The sequence below is a fragment of the Manihot esculenta genome, chromosome 10 (genome assembly GCF_001659605.2).
Source record: "Manihot esculenta cultivar AM560-2 chromosome 10, M.esculenta_v8, whole genome shotgun sequence".
Classification (NCBI taxonomy): domain Eukaryota; kingdom Viridiplantae; phylum Streptophyta; class Magnoliopsida; order Malpighiales; family Euphorbiaceae; genus Manihot; species Manihot esculenta.
In genome coordinates this window covers 24865337-24888379 of record NC_035170.2, presented here as the reverse complement: position 1 = coordinate 24888379, position 23043 = coordinate 24865337, and the positions used below count along the sequence as shown (strand labels likewise).

Below are 23043 nucleotides of genomic sequence, written 5' to 3'. Positions count from 1 at the left end.
TGTACAAGTTGCAGCTTTTGAGAAGCTCTCCAAGCTTGGCCTTTTGAAAATGAAAGCTTCACTTGTTTTCCTTGCTGACAAGCATCACAATCATAAGGTTCAGTTATGATTTCTAGCATATTTTCCACCAAATTTGCCTTTTGATGTTGGTTAAACTCCTGTGGTTGAAGTGTCCAAATCTTTATGCCACAAAGTTGAGTCAAATAAGCTACATCCCCATTCCATTCTATAGCAAAACTTTTCTTTTTCATTTTCACACAAAATAATCTCCAACACTATCAAAAATAATGCAGCAATTATCTTTAAATTCCAGAGACATCCCCTTTCCAGCATTTGCCCAACACTTAGTAAATTTTGACTGAGTTCAGGTATATATAACACTTCAACAATAAGTTTGATACTTGAAGAAGTTCTTACTTCAACTGTACCTTTGCCTTTCACATCTAGGAGGTCTCCATTACCAATTTTTACAGTGGTTCTAAAACTTTTATCAAGATCCTTCAACATTGCTGCATTGAATGTCATCTAGCTTATGCATCCGCTGTTAATGAGCCAACTGTTGTCAATATCTATGCTTTAAAAACATGAAGCAAAAAAGAGCTGCTTCTCCCGAGCTTCAGATTCAACTGTCTGCGCTTGCTGGTTGCTTTGAGAACCTCTTGTCTTATTTTTGCATACCTAGGCAATGTGCGCAAGTTGTTTGCCTTTGCCACATATCGCATCTAGTCTCCACCAATAGTATTTCTCCACATGTGTAGTCTTTTTAAATACTTGCAAGGTGAATGTTTTTGCTAACCAGCAAAACCTTCATTTTTTCCTTTCGACTTCTTATTGAAGTGTTGTTTGCGTATGTTTCCCTGCTGGTTCTATGTATAAAAGGCTCCCCTAGTAACCTTTTCTTGTCTCAAAGCTCTCTTTTGCCCTTGTACTTAAAGAGCACTCATAAGTTTAGCTAGCGTAATAGTGGAAAGATTCTTGGATTCTTCTAAAGAGGAAATCTTCTATTCGAACCTTTCAGGAAGGGTCACTAGAACCTTTTTCACAATTCTGCTATTAGGAAAATCCACACCAGCAACCGAATTTGGTTAACAATTAAAGAAATTCAGTCGGAGAATTTGCTAATGGATTCATCTTCTTTCATGCTTAAGGCTTCAAAGTCTCTTTTTATATTTAAAACTTGCATTTGACGAATTCAATCGCTTCCCCGATATTTCACCTTCAATTTGTCTCAAGCTTCTTTAGCTGTCTTGCAAACCATGATTAGAAAGAAAATTGAATCCGATACAGAATTCTGAATAACAGTCCTCGTTTTAGGTCGCTTGGCCTTTTCTTCATTGCGATTTCTTATTTGTACCACGGTAGGATTTGTGGGGACTGGAGGCAAAGGCCTGTCTTCATCAATGATCTCCCAAAAATCAAATGCTTCTAAAGATTTGATAATTTTCTTCTGTAAAGATTTGTGGCGCTAACAAGAAAGGTTTGGTGTTGGTTGACATTTTGAGTTTAAAAATATGAACTTATTTTGATTTTTCCCACAATTCTTCAAAGACTTGTATCAAAACACAAATAGAACAATACAGTATTCTTTTTGGCAGGAAACTGATCTAAAACTGATATGATATATTTTATTGAAAAACTAATATTTATAAAAAGAGAAAATAACAATAATGAATGTCTATTTTCTTGGATTTAATATAACTGAAAATAAAATATAAAATAACAAGTAAATATTTCTAATTTATTCTATGATCATCTGTTAAATCTGAAACTAAAAAATATCAGCTTTTCGACATACGAAAACTTGAGATATATATGACATGATACTACAAATTAAAGAATACTAACTAAATAACAATATACTAAGTCCCCATAAATAGGAACATATAAAATACATATTGACTGCTCATAACAGAATCAACACGTACATCAGATGAAGCAGGTTTGTAATAGTTAAAATTTGAAGTCAATATGTGCGACCCCATCAGACATTCCAATATGAAACCTATATCATTAGACTAAAACCTGCTTTTGGCTAATGTTCATGTCTTAGGCTTGATATCAGGCTTCCATTAACCTTTAATCAGTATTATCCAACCAATCCAAGACATGTAAACTCCTCATGATTTGTAACAGCTGTAGTTATCACTCTCTTAAAATTTTTTTGTTTTTATGTGGAAAAAATAAATAAATAGAATAGCCTTTTAGCAAATGAATCCATAAGCTGTCGGTTATATGATCCAATGTAGGGCACAAGCTGTCAGATCAAAGCCCCTTTTTAACCAAACAAACCTTCAGAACCTATTGAGCTAATATTCTTTACTTTTACTGATTAGACTCAGTTTACTTATTCACATAGGTACAAGAAAGGTTGAATACATCATTTACTGGAAATTGCATGAAGGTGGTAAGCGTTATACAACAACTTAAAACATCAAAAAGGAAAAATAATTACAACACCTTATAACAAGGTAGTTATTCCCTTGATTCAAGGGAACAAAATTATTCTTAGGCACAAAACAGAAGAACATCAAACAACACATATTAGTACAACATACGAAGCAAAGATAAATTTAGCACCAAAATGTTTTGTTCTTTATTGCAACTTTGCGGCTCTCCTCCTTCAAATTGCTTGCCTTGTAATCCAGAGTCCATTTCTCAAATGTGCAGTCAATGAAGTCATAGTAGCCGCCATGAATGGAGAGTTCACCATTCCTCACTTTTTCTTCTATCCAAGGGTAAGTAAGGAGATTTCCTAATGAACAGTTGACTGATTCCTGTTAAAAATGTTTCAGGTGACAAATTGATCAGAAGTTGCCCGAAAAAGGTTTGTTCATCATTCTACAGGACTAATAATTTAGACCACCTACCATCAATTAAATTTGTCTCTACCCATGACTTTGCAATCTAAAACTCTCTGCTTGGCATTAATGTTGGTAGTGTTGTTGAGAAAAGTATTTTTCTTAAATAAAATATTTCTTTCACTGTTGCTTTCAATAGCATTTTAAATGATGCTTTTTCTAAAAAACGCTTTTTGGCCCTCAACCACCATGTCAACCGAGCACTAAGACACTTCTATTACATAGAGACTCCAAATATCAGTTCCAGAAAAGAACAGAAATGAGATGAAAGAACAACCCATTTGTGACCAAATTCCATAATAAAGATGGGCTAAAGCAGAATGGCAGAAGAAGGATTAAACCGAGTCAATGGCATGGCACTGTTGTTGTAATTACTGTTGAAAAAAATAATACCTTGAATATGTTGACTAAAAGCAATTGAAATTGATTCTTTACAATATAAAGAATGTTTTTGGCCATAAAAAGTTGAAAACCTCTAAAAAGGAATTTCAATCTGCATTTTGTGACAGCATTTAAAAGGGTCCATTTCAAAAACCAATTTCAACCATTATGCAGAATTTGAATGTTCTGAACTCCAAGAGAAGGATTGAGAAGGATAACTCACCTTTTCACAGTGCCTGCACTGCCGATCAAAATTGAGATTGGATGCAGCAGCCTTTGTTCTTAACCTTGCATTCATCCCAACTACCACCCAACTTCCAATGAAGCTACTGAAAAATACAGAAAATAAAAGCCAAAAACAAAAATCAGTGGAATAAGAAACAAATGACACTATATTTTTTAAGAATGGAAGGTAGTAATTGCTACAGGTTATTACAGGTTATAGAAAATAAATATGTTAAAATAGAAAGAAAATGTTCATAGATGTGTTAATTGCTTAATCTTAGGGATTACATGATCATAGACTTGATTTTCTTTTCTTTCTAGATGTGGTCTCTCATGTATAAATATGTTCTAATCTCTATTGTAATACATAACAAATATTACATTTCTACATGGTATCAGAGTCATTCCCGTAGAAATTTAATTTTTTCTCCTGTAGAGTGTTAAATTTTTTTTGGAGACTTAAGACTCCTGTTCTTTTGGGTTACCCATCTAAGGTAACATTTGTCTCTCACCGCCCACCGCCCACCTAGAAAGGACGCCGGAGCGCCGGCGAAGCTGCCCTGAAGAGCCGACTGGTGTCCAGCCGACGAGTGCTCTTCAGGCGCCGCAACAAGGTTCTAACGCCGTCCCACTCGCTGGCATGTGGAGGCGCATAGCCTATCTGTCGCTGCTCCGGTCACCCTCGCCGGAGTCGCCTCACAACCCTCTCGTCAGATCTGTGGTTCATTTGTCGTTTGGGTGTTAGGTGGAGGCGTTTTTGGTACTGTTTACGTCCGGGTACTGTTCACGTTGGGTATTGTTTTCTAATTCTGTGTTTCTTTTATTGCTATTGTTTTGGGTTGATTGTTCTCATGGCTGTTTTGGCAAAAGGAATATTTCTCGCATTTATGATGTGTGTAAGGCATTTTATCGAGCTGAAAAAAATGATAGAACTCTAACCTCTTATTTCATGGATTTTAAAATAGTGTACGAGGAACTTAATGTCTTGATGCCTTTTAGTACAGATGTGAAAACTCAACAAGTCCAATGAGAATAAATGACTATTATGAGCTTCCTTGTAGGTCTCCCTCCAGAGTTTGAGACAGCTAAATCTCATATTCTTTCTGACTCTGAAATATCATCGTTACATGATGTTTTCACCAGGGTGTTGCGTATAGAGTTTCCAATTGCTTCACACACCACTAGTGTTCTTGTTAGTCGCAAAGATAGTAGCAGACAGAATAATAGAAGTGGGCACAGGGGAGGTTTTAATGGTAGTAGAGGATCTCAATGTATTGAGGAAGCAGTTCCTACCTCTGACTCCGCTAGAATCATTTGTTATTATTGTCGTGAACCTGAACATACAAAGAAGACATACCTGAAATTTCAGAATAAGAACCAGCGCTTATAATGGCGCATATGGCAGTTGAGGCCTCTTCTGATCAGGGAATTTTGGTATCTGCAGATGAGTATGCACAATTCACTCAGTATCAGGCATCTTTGAAATCTTCTGACTCCTTTATCACTGCAATTGCCGAGTCAGGTAACTCTGCTACATGTCTTGTGTCTTCATCCTCCAAATGGATTATTAATTCTGGTGCTACGGATCATATGTCAGGTAATTCTACCATTTTGTCCAATCTTAAGTCTCATGCATTGTCTTCTTATGTTACTCTTACTGATTGAACTAAATCTTTTGCCATGGGTTCTGGACATATCAACTTAATCCCTTCTCTTCCTATATCCTTTGTGTTATGTCTTCCTAAGTTCTCCTTTAATTTGCTTTCCATTAGTAACTCACTCGTGCATTGAATTGTTGTGTCTCATTCTTTCCTGATCATTATATTTTTCAAGATCTTTCAACAAAGCAGATTATTGGTAGAGGGCGTGAGCCAGAAGGTCTTTACATCTTGGATCAACAATTACCTAGATCCCTTGCATGTTCCACGAGGTTAACGCCTTTTGATGTTCATTGTCGTTTAGGGCATCCTTTTCTCTCAACTTTGAAGAAGTTATCCATAGTTTCACTGTTTATCTGTTCTAGATTGTGAGTCTTGTCAATTTGCCAAACATCATTGTTTACCTACAGTGTCTCAAGTCAATAAACGGACTCCGTCCCCCTTTGAGTTTGTCCATTCAGATGTTTGGAATCCTTGTCCTATTGTGTCTAAGTTTGGCTTTAAGTACTTTATTACTTTTGTTGATGATTTCTCCCGCACTACTTGGTTATTTTTAACGAAGAGTCGTTTAGAATTATTCTCTATCTTTTGTGCTTTTTATGCTAAAATCCAAACTCAATTCAATATTTCCATTCGAATTTTACAAAGTGATAATACTAAATAGTATATTTCTAAGGAATTTCAATCTTATTTGTTACAAAAAGGGATTCATCAGTCTTCTTATGTTGACACTCCTTCACAAAATAGAGTCGCCGAAAGAAAAAATCGACATCTTCTTGAAGTAGCCAAAGCCCTCTTATTCCGAATAAAAGTACCTAAATGCTTTTGGGTTGATGTTGTATCTATTGCTTATTTTTTTATTAATTGCATGTCCTTCTCTGTCCTTCATGGTGATATCTCTTATAACATTTTGTTTCCCAATAAATCTTTATTTCCTATTGAGCCACGTATCTTTGGTTGTACTTATTTTATTTGTGATGTTCGTCCATAGGTTACTAAATTAGATCTCAAATCACTCAAAATGCGTCTTTCTTGGCTACTCTCGACTTCAAAAAGGGTATCATTACTTTTCTCCTGATCTTAATCGGTACCTTGTGTCTGCTAATATAACATTATTTAAGTCCACTCCGTTCTTTCTGCCACCATCTGTTTATGACACCCAGGGGGAGGAAGATGACCTCTTGTTATATATTGTTCGCTCTCTGTCTCCTTAGACTCTTCATGCACCTTCCACTCATGAGCTAGGTCGCCCTCCCATTTATCATGTTTATTCTAAACGCTTAGAGGACTCTGACTCCACTCCGCTACCAGCTTCTTCGTCGACAAATCCTTCTCCCACTGATCCTTCATCGTCTGATTTGGATTTTCCCATTGCTCTTCACAAAGGTAAACGTATTTGCACTCATCCCATTTTGTCTTTTGTCTCTTATGATCAATTATCCTCTTCTTCTCGTTGTTTTGCCACTGCTTTAGACTCTATTTCAATCCCCAAAACTGTTATTGAGGTTTTATCCAATCTTGGTTGGCGTGCTGCTATGGAAGAGGAAATTATGGCGCTAGACATTAATGGTACTTGGGAGTTGATGTCCTTGCCTCCAGGAAAAGGGGCTATTGGGTATTAATGAGTGTTTACAGTGAAAGTAAACCCTGATGGATTTGTTGCTTGCCTCAAGGCCCATTTAGTAGCCAAAGGTTATGCTCAAACTTATAGCGTTGACTGTTCTGATACATTCTTTCCAGTTGCCAAGCTCGCATCTGTTCGATTGTTTATTTCTTTGGCAGCTACACATGATTAGCCTTTGCATCAACTGGATATTAAAAATGTTTTTCTCCATGATTACCTTCAGGAGGAGGTTTATATTGAGCAACTGCCTAGTTTTGTTGCTCAAGGGGAGTTAAGCAAGGTTTGTAAACTTTGAAAATCCCTCTATGGTTTGAAATAGAGTCCTCAGGCATGATTTGGAAGGTTTAGTAAGGTGGTCCAACAGTTTGGAATAAAGATGAGTAAGTGTGATCACTCAGTGCTTTATAGAAATTCCGATAGTGGAGTAATTCTGCGTGTAGTATATGTGGATGATATTGTTATCACAGAAAGTGACGTTGCTAGCATTACATCTCTAAAAAAATTTCTCAAAACACAGTTTCATACAAAGGATTTGGGCTCCTTGAAATATTTTTTGGGCATCGAAGTTATGCGGTGTAAGAAAAGCATTTTCTTATCTCAAAGAAAATATGTTTTTGATTTGTTGGCAGAAACAGGAAAATTGGATACTAAGCCTTGTAGTGCACCAAAAACCCCTAATCTTCAACTTACCACAGAAGACAGCGAGCCATTTACAGATCATGAAATGTATGAAAGATTAGTTGGCAAGCTAAATTATTTGACAGTGACTCGTCCTGATATTACATATTCAGTTTATATCCTCTCCTACTGTTGCTCAGTGGAATGCTCTGGGACAGATTCTTTGCTGCTTGAAAGGGGCTCCAAGACGCGGTCTCTTCTATGATAACCATGGGCACTCAAATATTGAATGCTTTTTTTATGCTAATTGGGCAGGCTTGAAGGTTGATAGGAAGTCAACCACAGGATATGTGTTTTTGTGAGAGGTAACCCGGTCTCATGGAAAAGTAAGAAACAAAATATGGCCTCTCGTTCTAGTGCTAAATCTGAATACCGAGTCATGGCACAAGCCGTATGTGAAGTCTTGTGGGTGCGTCAACTATTGGAAGAGGTTGAGTTCACAAATTCGTTGCCTGCTAAGTTGTGGTGTGATAATCAAGCAGCTATCCACATTGCATCCAATCCAATATTTCATGAGAGGACTAAACACATCGAGATTTACTGTCACTTTGTTCATGAGAAGGTCCAACAAAAGATAATCTCAACAGGACATATCCAAACTGGAGAATAACTAGGAGATATCTTCACTAAGGCTCTAAATGGAATTCGAGTTGATTATATATGTAATAAGTTAGGCATGATTAACATCTATACTCCAACTTGAGAGGAGTGTTATAGGTTATAGGAAGTAAATATGTTAATATAGAAAGTAAATATTGATAGATGCGTTAGTTGCTTAATCTTAGGGATTGCATGGTCATAAGTTTGATTTCCTTTCCTTTCTAGATACGGTCTCTCATGTATAAATAAGTTGTAATCTCTATTGTAATAGATAACAAATATTACCTTTCTATAGTAATCATAAGAAACAACAAAAAAAAAAATAGTCTAACATAACCTTGTTTCAACATCATCATGCATGCTCATTAGTGCACGAATGCCTCCACAGCAACTGTGGCCAATAACTAAAATGTTTTCAACCTGAAAAAGGAATTATTTATGATTTCTCAAAGAAGAATGATGAGATATAATCCCAACAGCTAAAACATTTGATTTCATACTTAAAAGCAAAACATAGAATGAGCTTCCATCTACTTGCCATTTTTCTGAAAAAGAAAAACAATTTACTCTTCACCATGTTACAACAAGCCTGTCCTAATGTTACTTGGTCATAATTCAAAACGACAACATATTTCATGAATCACTTCTAAGTTTGAGATGAAATAGTATGTTTCTATTTGTTTTCTACTTGATTTGCTTTAGTACACCCTGTTTTTGTTTCTTTGAAGCTTTAGTACACCCTGTTTCTTATGCTCACAGCCACTTGTAGCTATTGCATGCATGGGGTTAATGAGATATTGATTGCACAAGCTAGCCATCCATAGTTGCTCAAAAGTTTACCATAAGAACCATTTCTGCATTAATCTGAATTCAGGCAGCAACAAGCAACCACTGTTACTACCCTCTACATTCAAGGATTTACAATAAAAAAATCAGCCGGTCATAACTGACTGAGAAGAGTAGTTACAACTGACTAGCTAATACATAATCTTTTTATTCTACTGCTGGACTAAATCGCACCAAACTCGCTATCTCCAAAAGTCACATGCACATTCAACATCTCATTACATACTCTATCCATAATCATAACAGTGTCAAAAGACTGTGATGCATTACCAGGGGGGAAAACACTAAATTTGTAGAATAACTTACCTTGAGAGAATTTACAGCAAATTCCAGAGCAGCATTTGTTTCTGATGGTCCGCTCTGCATAAACAAAAAGGACAAACACCAACAAATGAACATTTTCATATTGTGTTTTCACAACAGTTCCTTCATAGTTCATAGCATCAATGATTAAAAATTCTGAATAAATGTATATATACCTCATATGAGGGGACCATATTTGCAACATTGCGCACCATAAATGCTTCTCCTGGTTGGAATCCCAGGATGTTTGAGGGGCAAACCCTGGAGTCTGCACAAGCAATCACCATAAACTGTTCTTCAAATTGTTAGTCAAACTTATATTCGCTGACACTTCAGCAGCACATTGCAAGAAGAAAAATTAAAAAAGATGTGCAATTAAATCCATAAAAATTCAAAATATATTGTTCATTAATAAACTAGAAAAGCAATTATTACCTTTGGGGCTTGACCCTTGGCAAGATTTTGAAAGTGCTCCAGGTTTTCTCTGTTCCAAAATGAATGTCATGTTAAAAGGTCCAAATTACTTTCATGAAAGAAAAACATAATGCCACAATACTACACCATTACATGTATTTATGCTTTTTGAAACTCAAAAATCGTTGTTTCATCTCATCAAATAAGTCAGTATCACTTTTAGTTGCTGGGCTCTCCAGCTTGTCACTTTTGATTTCGCTGATCAGCCAAGAAGGATCCCTGGAAGCCTTCATTTTCAGACCTGAATAGCTGAGACATTTGTAACAGCATAAATAAATTCCAGTCATGTTAAGTTCAATGAAACACACAGCTTGTAAAGTTATAATTTATATCAGATGACAGATATTCCTATACAATCCCAAAGGCAGTATATAGTCATTTTCATATAAATTCCCAGCTTTTTTCTTATAAATATATCATTGAGAAAATACAATAAACTCAGAAAATTACCACGCATAAAATTCTCAAATACACATTCAAATACTTTCATTGGAAGAAATGGAATTGTAGATTTTCAGATGAGGTGCCAAGGCTCCTGAAATTAAAGATTGATCCATAGTACTACAGATGTAAGTTCTTCATGCTGGCATTACATCATAACAATAATTTATATTTCGAGCTTCAACATGAACGACATCCTAAAACAAAGAAAAAAAACTCAAATACCCATTCAAATAATTTCACTGGGAGAGTAATCTGTAGATTTTCGGATGAGGTGTCAAGACTCCTGGAATTAAAAAATTGATCAATGGTATTACAGGTACAAGTTCTTCATGCTGGCATTAGAATTCATATTCCAAGATTCAACATTTACTAAATCTTTGCTCAAGCTTTTGATAATTTTACAAAACAATTAAACTCCAATAATTAGATGGATGTGTCGAATTAACACAAGTTCAATAACAATATGTATCACTAGAAAAAGTAGAAAGCTGCTAAAACCTAATTGGAAAAAATTTTAAGAATTATCAACCCATATTCCAGAATATGTTCTAACTCTAGAAAGAAGCATACAACATATCAAGAAGCTAAGAAGCTTTTAAGTAACTTAGACATTCAGCTCAGTTAATTAAGTTCATCTCTTGAAGTAAACAATTCAGCACCAAAGCAACTTACAGCACCAGCAGTCCAGCAGTTGAACCAAATTAAAGAATTAGCAACATAAATATAAACTATTAATTGAGAACAACAAACAAGGAATATCCTTTCTTTTGAACCCAAATAATAATAAGAACAGTAATAATAACAACAACAACAATTACTCCAAAAGAAAAGGAAAAAAAAGTAAAATGAAATAGACATTAACTTACTTCGAATCATTGTATAGTTTCAACTGGGTCTGCTCAAATGCACCTAATTTCCCTTTAGCACCAAAGATCTGTAACAATTCAGGTAAGCATTCATATCAAGGAACAAGAACCAAATGATACAGAGATACAAACATGTAAATGAAGCAGAGAGAGAGAGTACTGTCTGTTCTCTCAATGATAAATATTTAGAATTGCTTCCTTGAATTGAGAGTGGGAAGGACAAGGGTTCCTTTGAAACGGAAGAGGATGGAGAAAGAATAGCCATTGGAGGGGTCTAGAAAGGCAAAAGAGCTGCTTTTGAGGTGGAAAATGCTGAAAATGTGGATTTGAGAGGCATTTATGAGCATAGCTTTTAAAAAAGGTGGGTATGTGTTGGTTGGATCAAGAAACACTTGTTTGTCTCCAACAACGACGGAGAACTCGAAGTTCATGGTTTAATAGCGAGGCCAACTCACCCACGGTGATCTTCTCCTGATGTTGAAACTTGAAAGTTCCCAACCTCTTTTACGGTTCCCATATTTTATTTAAAAATCTAATTAATTAATATTGCTTTTTCTGACACAGAGTTGACAAAAATCAATTAATAATAAAAAAATAAAATAAATTTATTAAATATTTTAAGACAGTTAGATTTTTAAAAAATTCAATTTGGATTCAATTGCTTTACCAAAATATTTATTAAAAAAAAAATAAGAAGGGTCTTTTTGCGACTGCATGGCTTTTTTGCTTAGCCCAAACAAAATGGGGCTCCGATTTTGAAGCTTGCAGCGCATGGCCACAACCCTCTTCCTTATATCTAAATCTAAGTTGCCCCTCCCTGTGGCCCAGTCGGGCTTTGCGACATGCTTGGCAAACACATGGGCTATAAATCAATCATTGATTAACGATTGGACCATAAGCCAACTTCAGCCCACTCACTACGCGTTATATTATATAGAATCTAATTAGGGAGGTAAATGGCTAGATATCCGTAAAAATTAAACTATCCGAATTCAAATCCGATTTATATTAGTAATATTTGAATTCATTCTGAATCCGATTAAAAATTAATTTAAACTATCTGAATCCATCCCAAACCCGATTATTATTATCCGAATAAAACCCGAACCTATTTAATCTTATATATTTTAATTAATAATTTATATAACAAATATTTTTTATTAATATTTAAATTTAAATTTTTAAATAAAAATATAAAAAAATTTATAAATATTATTGTAAAATATATTTTTTATATTAAATTAATTATTTATATAAACGGGTTCGGGTAGTGGATACCCTGTATATAAAATTCGAATCCGATCCAAACCCGTAATGGGTATTATTTTTAAAATCCGAACCCATCCCAAACCCAATTATAACTATTCAAATTCATTCTATTAGGGTTTGTTCAGATCGAGTACCCGAAAATATCTGATCTGTTGCCATCCCTAAACCTAATAAGGTTTCGTGCACCGACACTCCTCCGCCCCCACACTGAAAATTTACAGAGACGGAAGAGTAGAACTCCTCCATAAATGAAGATTTATAATAAAAAAAATTTTTTATTATAGTTTAAATTAAAATTTTAATTATAAAATACTTTAATTAAATTATATTTAGTTTTAGTAAAGTTTCGACTTTTAATTTAGAATTTAAAACTTTAAATTAATTAAATTTAAGTTAAATGAGGTTATTAACAAGTAAAATTTTAACTTAAATCTGAATTAGTTTGTTTAAGTAATAAATAAAATTATTACTATTTGAGTTTGAATTGAGGTCGAGTATCATCTTAATTAGGTCAACAGCAAGCATTCATAAGCAGTCACTTTCATACTGATGGTGGCCTCACCTTCATCAGCCATGATGCATGCCATGCATGGACTCTTATCATCTTAAACCCTCATGCATGCTGTCTCTCTTTCCACATTGAAGGGGTGGAAACATATTACACTGTTCCAACCATACATAACTTAATAAACATGAAGAAAATGAAAATATCATATATCATTAATTCTAGATGTGAACTTTGTACAATTAAATATTAAATGTATTGAGAAGGAGAAACTTCTTTTTCTTTTTCTTTTTTTTATAAAAAAAATATATAGAGAATGAGATGATAAAATGGTAAGGCCTTGAAATAGTGAGTGGATACGTTGTTGTACGATTAATATTGTTAAGGATTAATTGTATCTTAATCGTCTTTTCTTAGTTTAGTTGTTTTACTATCTACAATTACTATTGTTTTACTTTTTTCTGTCCTTATATGTCTTATTTTGTCTTAATAAGGACTGTTAGTAATATTTGTTTTTTGTACACTATAAATAGGGACTTTTCTTGGATAGTAGTGTAACGGTTACGTTTTTTAAGGGGAATCAAGATAGGAAATTTTCTTTTTTTTCTGTTCTCTCACATGGTATCAAAGCCTAGGATTTGAATCCAGGTGATTCCTCTCCTTTAAATTCAGATCTGAAACCTACGTCATGCTTGTGCTCAAAAAGAGAACATACTGGAACGTGGAAATAGTAGCAAGAATTAGACATCAACGATGGTCGCCGACAAAGGACAAGTTAGCGTACAAGGAACTAAAGATTCGCTTAGCCTCTAATCGTCCGATCATCCAGGTATGGTCTTAGTTTCTATAGCTCTTGTAGGAACTAACTTTAGATTTTGGAGTAGGGCTATTAAAATAGTCCTAGGAGCCAAGTAAAAGTTAAGGTTTATCGAAGGAACAGTTTTGACACCTGAAAGAGATTCTAAATCTTATGAGCAATGAAAAAGATGTGATTTCATGGTCACATCTTGGATTTTGAACTCTATCTCTAAAGAGTTAGTCGACAATTTCATCTACATTGCTTCTGCCAAAGATCTCTAGCTAGAGATCTCATAAAGATTCAGCGAATGCAATGGTCCTACGATCTATCAGTTACATAGGAAAATATCTCTCATTAGTAAGGAGAATGAGTCTGTACCTATCTACTTCACTAAGCTGAAGAGACTCTGGGATGAATTAGGGTCCATGGAGACATTACCTCCCTGTACCTATGGAGCTTCCAAGGCTATGGCCGAAATAGCAAATAGAAACAAGCTAATGTAATTCCTAATGGGACTCAATGATGTTTTTGGATCAGTAAGGGACTAAATACTTGGAATGGACCATTTACCATCAGTTAATAAAGCCTACTCAATGGTTTTTAAATTTGAGTCTCAAAGGGAAGTCTTAAGGGCTATGAATGAGATTGCTGACTCCCTTGTGTTTTTTAACAAAGCATAAGGACAGGGACAAGGAAAATATAAAAGGTTTGAGACTAAATGAGGTCATTATACCTATTGTAATATGGATGGGCACACAAAGGAAGGATGTTTTAAATAGATTGGTATAAACCTAAAACTAAGATGGGAGGTCAATCTAACAAAGAACATAAATGTAACGACCCGAAAATCGGACCGCTACCGGCGCTAGGATCCAGATCGGCTTAAGGCCGCCGGGACCCGTAGCAAGCCTGACATGTAACCTGTAAACCTGTTTAATCCCATACATGATCAACAATCATACATAAAAATTTAAAACTTTTCTTTCATACATTCTATCATCCACCAAACTCAACCTGTGCATGCACTGAACATATACATAGTCATAAACTTGACCCCTCTGAGGGATCTCATCAATGCCCCCAATGGGTGGCATAACAAAAGTTGAGTTGGCTAAACATGGACATCAATAACATTAAGATCATGTTTCAAAAGGGATTACATTAAACTATGGTCAAGCACACTTCTAACCTCAATATCATTACATTACATATCCATACATCATTTTACAATCCGTCATGTCCACTTTCTAACTATTACATACAAAAGACTTCATTACTCTTCTTGACTTCTCTGTCTAACCCGTACCTGCAAACCTGGGGAATTTGGGAGAGGGGTGAGCTACTAGAGCCCAGTGAGCAGAATAGTAAAGCATTTAAAACATATGATAACATGAAATGCATCACATCACAACTAATCATATCAAGGATGAACTTGTCACCATTTAGCCCTCTACATAATCCAATCATGCCAGGGGCGTAGTGCAGGCCACACCTGGTCTTTCTCTTATACATAACATAACATAACATACATAATCCATGATGCCGGGGGCGTAGTGCAGGCCACATCCGGTCTTTCTCTTACATAGTGCCAGGGGCGTAGTGCAGGCCACACCTGGACTTCCATATCATATCATCATGTCATAACATATGAGGGCTAATGGATCACTCAACATTCATCCACATCATCAACATATTATGCAATGCAACATATTCGTGATTTCTAATGCAAGCATCCTAGAATATCACATGGCATCCGTGATGCATGAACATGCTCAAAACTGATTTATTTATTTATTAAAAACCATAAGAGTCATTCCACTCACCTCTGGCTAGCTCTGACACTGACTGAAGCAGCTGACTCACTGCTGAGGTCATCGGTTCCTCGGGTCCAAACCTACACAGGTGGACTCAAATGAGGGACCAACATACTATAACATGACTCTGAAAACATCCCCCAAAAACCCCCTAAAACATCACAAAACATTCATGCAAGAACATGCAAAGGAAGGCTGGACAGGGCACTTTCGGCGACAGGTTCGGCAGCCGAAAGTCCTTCCAGAGCCGAAAGTCAGGCAGGTTCGGCGGCACCTTCGGCGGCCGAAACTCCCAGACAGAGGCGAAACTCATGCATGTTCGGCGGCACTTTCGGCGGCCGAAACTCCCAGACAGAGACGAAAGTCTCCTTTCGGGGGCAAGCTTCGGCAGCCGAAGGCTGTCTCCACAAGAGGGTTCGGCGGCCGAAAGTCCCTTCGGCTGCCGAACCTGGTTTCTCCCAAAGGGCAGAAACTTGGTTCAAACATGCACAAAAGCCTCAAACTCATACCATCATGCATTTAGCTCAACCAAAACATGCACACAAGCTCCTAGGGTCTCAAACTAACTTAAACCCCAACTACAACACACATACACAAGCATTTGCAAGCCACATTGTTCATGAACATACATTTATATCCATAAACATAACTAAAACCTAAACATGCATTCTACCCCCAAGAACTTCATAAAACTTGCTTAAAACATAATGTAAGCTAGAGATCGACTCTTACCTCTTGAAGATCGAGAGTAGAGGCGACCAAACTTGGGGTTGGGAGAGATTTGAGTTCTTGAACCTCAAAGCTCCAAAACTTTGCTCAAAAGCTCAAATCTTCAAAACAAAGTTAAGACAAGTGAAAAACTTGAAGGATCTAGAGGAAAAGCATCAAAGATCGGTGAGGGGCGGCGGAGAGCTCACCTTGGCCGAAAATGGGGAAAAACTCGCCCGTTTTCGGCTAAGGGACCCTTTTATAGTGGCTGGCCAGGCCACGTTCGGGGGCCGAATGTGCCTCCGCATGCATGCCATGTTCGGCGGCCGAACCTGGACTTCCCTCACTTATGCTTTCGGGGGCCTAAAGCACACCCGCAACGCATGCATGTTCGGCGGCCGAACTTGAGGTTCGGCAGCCGAACCTGAGCTTTCCTCCAAGGTTGTTTTTATTCAAAAACTCATTTCCTTTTCATTCAAAATCATCAAAAACATTAAAACATCTCATGAAAACATGATTTTACCCTTCTAGAGGTCTCCGACATCCGAGATTCCACCGGACGGTAGGAATTCCGATACCAAAGTCTAGCCTGGTATTACATTCTCCCCCCCTTAAGAACATTCATCCCCAAATGTTCCTCAACTAACACATAGCATGGCATACACATAAAACACATAGAACTCACAAGGGACAAACCTCAGAAAAGATAAGGGTATTGCTGGAGCATGGACTCCCGTGTCTCCCAAGTGCACTCTTTCATATTGTGGTGGTTCCATAGGACTTTCACCATAGGGATTTCCTTGTTTCTTAGCTTTCTGATCTGGGTGTCTATGATCCGCACTGGCTGCTCAACATAGGTGAGATCCTCTTGGATCTCCACATCAGGCTCACTAAGAACCTTGCTCGGATCTGACACAAATTTTGTCAACATTGAAACATGGAAAACCGAATGGATTCTTGCCATTGAAGCAAGCAAATCTAGCTTATACGACACATTCCCAATCTTCTGCAAGATTTCGAAGGGTCCGATGTATCGTGGGGCTAGTTTACCTTTCTTCCCAAAGCGAACCACTCCTCTCATTGGAGACACCTTGAGCAATACCAGATCCCCCTCCTGAAACTCTACCTGTCTTCTGCGGATGTCTGCATAACTCTTCTGTCTGCTTGCAGCAGTCTTGATTCTCTCTCTGATTATGGGTACCACCCTGCTGGTGATCTCTACAAGCTCAGGCCCTGCCAAGGCCTTTTCTCCAACTTCCTCCCAGCAAACAGGTGACCTGCACTTCCTCCCATATAAAGCTTCATATGGAGCCATCCCGATGCTAGCATGATGGCTGTTATTATAGGCAAACTCCACCAAAGGTAGGTGCTGCCTCCAAGAACCGCCAAAGTCCAGCACACACATTCTAAGCATATCCTCGATAGTCTGGATGGTCCTTTCGGACTGTCCGTCCGTCTGGGGGTGGAAGGCAGTACTGAAATCCAATCTAGTACCCATGGCATTCTGCAGACTCCGCCAAAACCTGGAGGTGAACTGGGGCCCTCTATCCGACACTATCGAAACCGGAACCCCATGCAGCCTGACAATCTCATCCACATATATCTGCGCCAACTTGTCCACAGAGTAGCCACTCCTGACAGGGATGAAGTGAGCAGATTTGGTGAGTCTGTCCACAATCACCCATATGGAGTCCACTCTGTTGGACGCTGCCGGTAACCCCACTACGAAGTCCATAGCTATATTCTCCCATTTTCACTCTGGAATAGGTAGCGGGTTAAGCATTCCAGCCGGCTTCTGATGTTCCAGCTTCACCCTCTGACACACTTCGCAGGCTGACACGAACTGTGCCACTTCTTTCTTCAACGCTGGCCACCAATAAACTTTCTTCAAATCTTGATACATCTTGGTGGCTCCGGGGTGAACGTTGTATCTTGCATTATGAGCCTCCCTCATAATGTCTCCTTTTAGCCCTATGTCATCTGGTACACACAATCGACTCCCATAGCGGAGGATCCCCTTACTGTCAAATCTGAACTCACTGTCCTTGCCTGACTGAACAGTCCTGGCAATCTTTATTAACTCTGGGTCCTCATGCTGTTTCTGAGCCACTTGCTCCAGAAACACAGGTGTCACTCTCATCTGGGCCACTAAAGCACCGGTACCAGACAACTCTAACTGTAGACCTTCATCAATGAGCTTGTAAAACTCCTTCACCACTGGTCTCCTCTCTGCCGTGATGTGGGATAGACTGCCTAGTGACTTCCGGCTTAGGGCGTCTGCCACGACACTCGCCTTACCCGGATGATACTGAATCTTGCAATCATAGTCACTCAGCAGCTCCACCCATCTCCTCTGTCTCAAGTTCAAGTCTCTTTGACTCAGGATGTATTGCAGGCTCTTATGATCTGTAAAGATCTCACATTTTACCCCATAGAGGTAGTGCCTCCACATCTTGAGTGCAAAGATTACTGCTGCCATCTCAAGGTCATGTGTGGGGTAATTCAACTCATGCTTCTTCAGCTGCCTAGAAGCATAAGCAATCACCCTCTCATTCTACATCAGTACACAACCCAGTCCCACACGGGACGCATCACAAAAGACTGTAAAGTCCTCATCACTAGATGGCAGAGCTAAAACTGGTGCTGAAGTCAACCTCTTCTTAAGCTCTTCGAAACTCTCTTCGCACTGGTCGGTCCACAAAAACTTCTGATTCTTCCTGGTTAGTCTGGTCAGAGGAGCTGCTATTTTCGAGAAGTCCTGAACGAACCTCCTGTAGTAACCTGCCAAACCCAAGAAACTCCTGATCTCCGTCACTGAAGTGGGTCTAGGCCAGTTAGCCACAGTTTCTGTCTTCTTGGGGTCCACCTCTATTCCATTCTCTGACACTACATGCCCCAAGAACGAAATGCTCCTCAGCCAGAACTCACACTTAGAGAACTTGGCATACAAGCCATGTTCTCTCAAGGTCTGCAAAACCAACCGCAGATGATGGGCATGCTCCTCTGCATTCCTGGAATACACTAAGATATCATCTATGAAGACAATAACAAAGTGATCCAGGTACTGACTAAACACTCTGTTCATGAGGTCCATGAGTGCTGCAGGGGCGTTGGTTAACCCGAACGGCATTACAAGGAACTCAAAATGCCCATATCTGGTCCTGAAAGCTGTCTTTGGCACATCCTCATCTTTGATCCTCAGCTGATGGTACCCAGATCTTAGATCTATTTTGGAGAAACAACCCGCTCCTGCTAGCTGGTCGAATAGATCGTCGATCCTTGGCAAAGGGTACTTGTTCTTGGTAGTGACTTTGTTCAACTGTTTGTAGTCGATACAAAGTCTAAGGGATCCATCCTTCTTTCTGACAAATAAAACTGGAGCACCCCAGGGTGAGGTACTCGGTCGGATGAAGCCCTTGTCTACCAGCTCTTGCAACTGTTCTTTCAATTCCTTCAACTCGACTGGAGCCATCCTGTAGGGAGGGATAGAGATCGGTCGGGTTCCAGGCATCAATTCTATCTCGAACTCTATCTCCCTAGCAGGTGGTAAACCTGGCAACTCGTCTGGGAAGACGTCTAGAAACTCTCTGACCACTGGCACCGAGGCGGGCTCTCTAACCTGACTGCTAAGCTCTCTCACATGAGCCAAATACCCCTGACATCCCCTCCTAAGCAACCTACGAGCCTGAAGAGCTGATATCAGACCTCTAGGTGTACCCCTCATGTCTCCTCTGAAGACAACCTCTGACCCATCCTGACCTCTGAACCTGACTACCTTGTCCCTGCAGTCCAAGGTAGCACCATGGGTAGATAACCAGTCCATCCCTAGAATGACGTCAAAATCTGTCAAGTCTAGAACCACAAGGTCGGCGGACAAGCATCTTCCCTCAACAAATACAGGACTACACTGGCAGACTGACTCTGCCACTGATGGATCACACTTGGGTCCACTGACCCAGAGAGGACACTCTAACTCAGAGATCATCAACCCTAACCTCTGGACGGCTCTCGGTGTAACAAAAGAATGAGATGCACCAGGGTCCATCAAGGCATACACATCTGAACAACCAATGACTAAATTACCTGCCACCACGGTTTTAGATGCATCTGCCTCCTGCTGTGTCATCGTGAAGATCCGCGCTGGAGCTGATGGACCTTCACCTCTGAAACCCGCTGAAGAAGAGGCTGCCTCTCTCCCTCTGCCTCTGCCACTGGCCTGAGTCATGGCTGGAGCTGCTGGCTGCGCTACACTGCCTGAAGCTGTCTGCTGGGACTGTGCCATCGGGGCTGCTCTTGGACAATCTCGAGACATATGCCCCTCCTGACCACATCTGTAACAGGCCGTCGTCCCAAACCGACATACTCCCCTGTGTGGCTTACCACACCTTGCACAAACTGCATTATCCGCACCAGAGCTTGAGCCACTCCCTAGTCCCAGACTGGACTTAACCTTGTTCCAGAACTTGTTCTTCTTAGACTTCCTGGGACCTCTGTCCCACTTCTTGCTACCTGAGGTTGCTGCACTCATTGAAGAAGAGCATGGGGTCTTAGAACCAGAAGGCTGTGCCACTGACTGTTTAACTAACCCTTGAACGATGGCACTGGCCTCCATTTTCTGAGCCATATCCACTATGGCATGGAAGATCTCCCTATCTGCTGACTGGATCAAGGAGGAATATCTGGAGTGGAGTTTCATGATATACCTCCTTGACCTTTTCTGGTCTGAGTCAAGGCTTTGCCCTGCAAAAGGCAACAGCTCCAAAAATCTGTCTGTGAACTCCTCTACACCCATCTCATCAGTCTGCCTCAGCTGCTCAAACTCTATCATCTTTAGTTCCCTTGAACTATCTGGGAAAGCCCATCCTGCAAACTCGTTTGCAAACTCTTCCCAAGACATGCTATCCACTTTCGGGTTCACATAATTCTTGAACCACTCTCGTGCCTTCTTGCACTTAAGTGTGAACCCAGCCATCTGAATGGCTCTACTATCATCAGCCCCAATCTCATCTGTGATCACCTTGACCCTCTCCAGATACACAAACGGGTCATCCCCTTTTTCATACTGGGGAGCACCCAACTTCATGTAGTCGGTCATCTTGACCTTGCTCCCACTGGCTGAGCTAGGTCTAGGAGGTTGGGTAACTGGGGCTGCTGGTTCTGCTGGAGGAAGAGGAGGTGCAGCATCCCCTGGGGTAGGGTTTGCTGGATTTGGATAGTAAGGTGGAGGTGGATACATCGGGTACTGTGAATATGGTGGGTAGTAGGGTGGGTATGGCATCTGTGTGGGATAAGGGCTAAAGCTGTGGTAGTCCGATGTGCCTTCCATCGAATACCCAGGGTTTTGTGAGAAGGGTGGGTAGTAAGGTGGCTGAACAAATCCCGAGGCCTGAGTGCCTCCTTGGGATTCTCCCATTCCTTCTTCTGACATACTGACTCCCAGACTGCCATCCCTCCTCTGCTCTACATCTATATCATCCCCCATGTCCTCTGACGCTCCTCTCTGAACTGTTCCTCTGACTGATCTACTTCTACCCAGATCCAAAGACCTTCTAGGGTCTCTCACTACTCTTTCTCTGCCAGACCTACTAGACATTGCTCTAGGCAATGCTGGAGGACGGGCGCTCGTGCCCTCATCCACTAAGCTGAAGAGACTCTGGGATGAATTAGGGTCCATGGAGACATTACCTCCCTGTACCTATGGAGCTTCCAAGGCTATGGCCGAAATAGCAAATAGAAACAAGCTAATGTAATTCCTAATGGGACTCAATGATGTTTTTGGATCAGTAAGGGACTAAATACTTGGAATGGACCATTTACCATCAGTTAATAAAGCCTACTCAATGGTTTTTAAATTTGAGTCTCAAAGGGAAGTCTTAAGGGCTATGAATGAGATTGCTGACTCCCTTGTGTTTTTTAACAAAGCATAGGGACAGGGACAAGGAAAATATAAAAGGTTTGAGACTAAATGAGGTCATTATACCTATTGTAATATGGATGGGCACACAAAGGAAGGATGTTTTAAATAGATTGGTATAAACCTAAAACTAAGATGGGAGGTCAATCTAACAAAGAACATAAATGTAACGACCCGAAAATCGGACCGCTACCGGCGCTAGGATCCAGATCGGCTTAAGGCCGCCGGGACCCGTAGCAAGCCTGACATGTAACCTGTAAACCTGTTTAATCCCATACATGATCAACAATCATACATAAAAATTTAAAACTTTTCTTTCATACATTCTATCATCCACCAAACTCAACCTGTGCATGCACTGAACATATACATAGTCATAAACTTGACCCCTCTGAGGGATCTCATCAATGCCCCCAATGGGTGGCATAACAAAAGTTGAGTTGGCTAAACATGGACATCAATAACATTAAGATCATGTTTCAAAAGGGATTACATTAAACTATGGTCAAGCACACTTCTAACCTCAATATCATTACATTACATATCCATACATCATTTTACAATCCGTCATGTCCACTTTCTAACTATTACATACAAAAGACTTCATTACTCTTCTTGACTTCTCTGTCTAACCCGTACCTGCAAACCTGGGGAATTTGGGAGAGGGGTGAGCTACTAGAGCCCAGTGAGCAGAATAGTAAAGCATTTAAAACATATGATAACATGAAATGCATCACATCACAACTAATCATATCAAGGATGAACTTGTCACCATTTAGCCCTCTACATAATCCAATCATGCCAGGGGCGTAGTGCAGGCCACACCTGGTCTTTCTCTTATACATAACATAACATAACATACATAATCCATGATGCCGGGGGCGTAGTGCAGGCCACATCCGGTCTTTCTCTTACATAGTGCCAGGGGCGTAGTGCAGGCCACACCTGGACTTCCATATCATATCATCATGTCATAACATATGAGGGCTAATGGATCACTCAACATTCATCCACATCATCAACATATTATGCAATGCAACATATTCGTGATTTCTAATGCAAGCATCCTAGAATATC

The 23043-nt window shown here is 39.4% G+C and overlaps 1 protein-coding gene across 1 annotated transcript; it reads right to left on the bottom strand.

Annotated features, from left to right (window-relative positions):
* Window positions 1-2355: 2355 nt before the first annotated feature.
* Window positions 2356-11432, bottom strand: LOC110625186 (beta carbonic anhydrase 5, chloroplastic). Its single transcript, XM_021770758.2, has 9 exons — window positions 11118-11432; window positions 10958-11025; window positions 9741-9896; window positions 9609-9657; window positions 9350-9463; window positions 9177-9230; window positions 8362-8444; window positions 3463-3568; window positions 2356-2774 (listed from the first exon to the last, which is right to left on the bottom strand). Exons 1-9 carry the CDS (start codon window positions 11220-11222, stop codon window positions 2571-2573), a joined length of 939 nt encoding a protein of 312 aa, XP_021626450.1. The 5' UTR covers window positions 11223-11432; the 3' UTR covers window positions 2356-2570.
* Window positions 11433-23043: the final 11611 nt, after the last annotated feature.

Excerpts from the sequence above, each read along its gene's own strand:
- LOC110625186 (XM_021770758.2), bottom strand. The coding sequence starts at position 11,222 with ATGGCTATTCTTTCTCCATCCTCTTCCGTTTCAAAGGAACCCTTGTCC. Across the intron at positions 9,464-9,608 it reads CCAAGGGTCAAGCCCCAAAG|TTTATGGTGATTGCTTGTGC; the intron begins GTAATAATTGCT and ends TTTGAAGAACAG. Across the intron at positions 3,569-8,361 it reads CATGATGATGTTGAAACAAG|TAGCTTCATTGGAAGTTGGG; the intron begins GTTATGTTAGAC and ends TGTATTTTTCAG.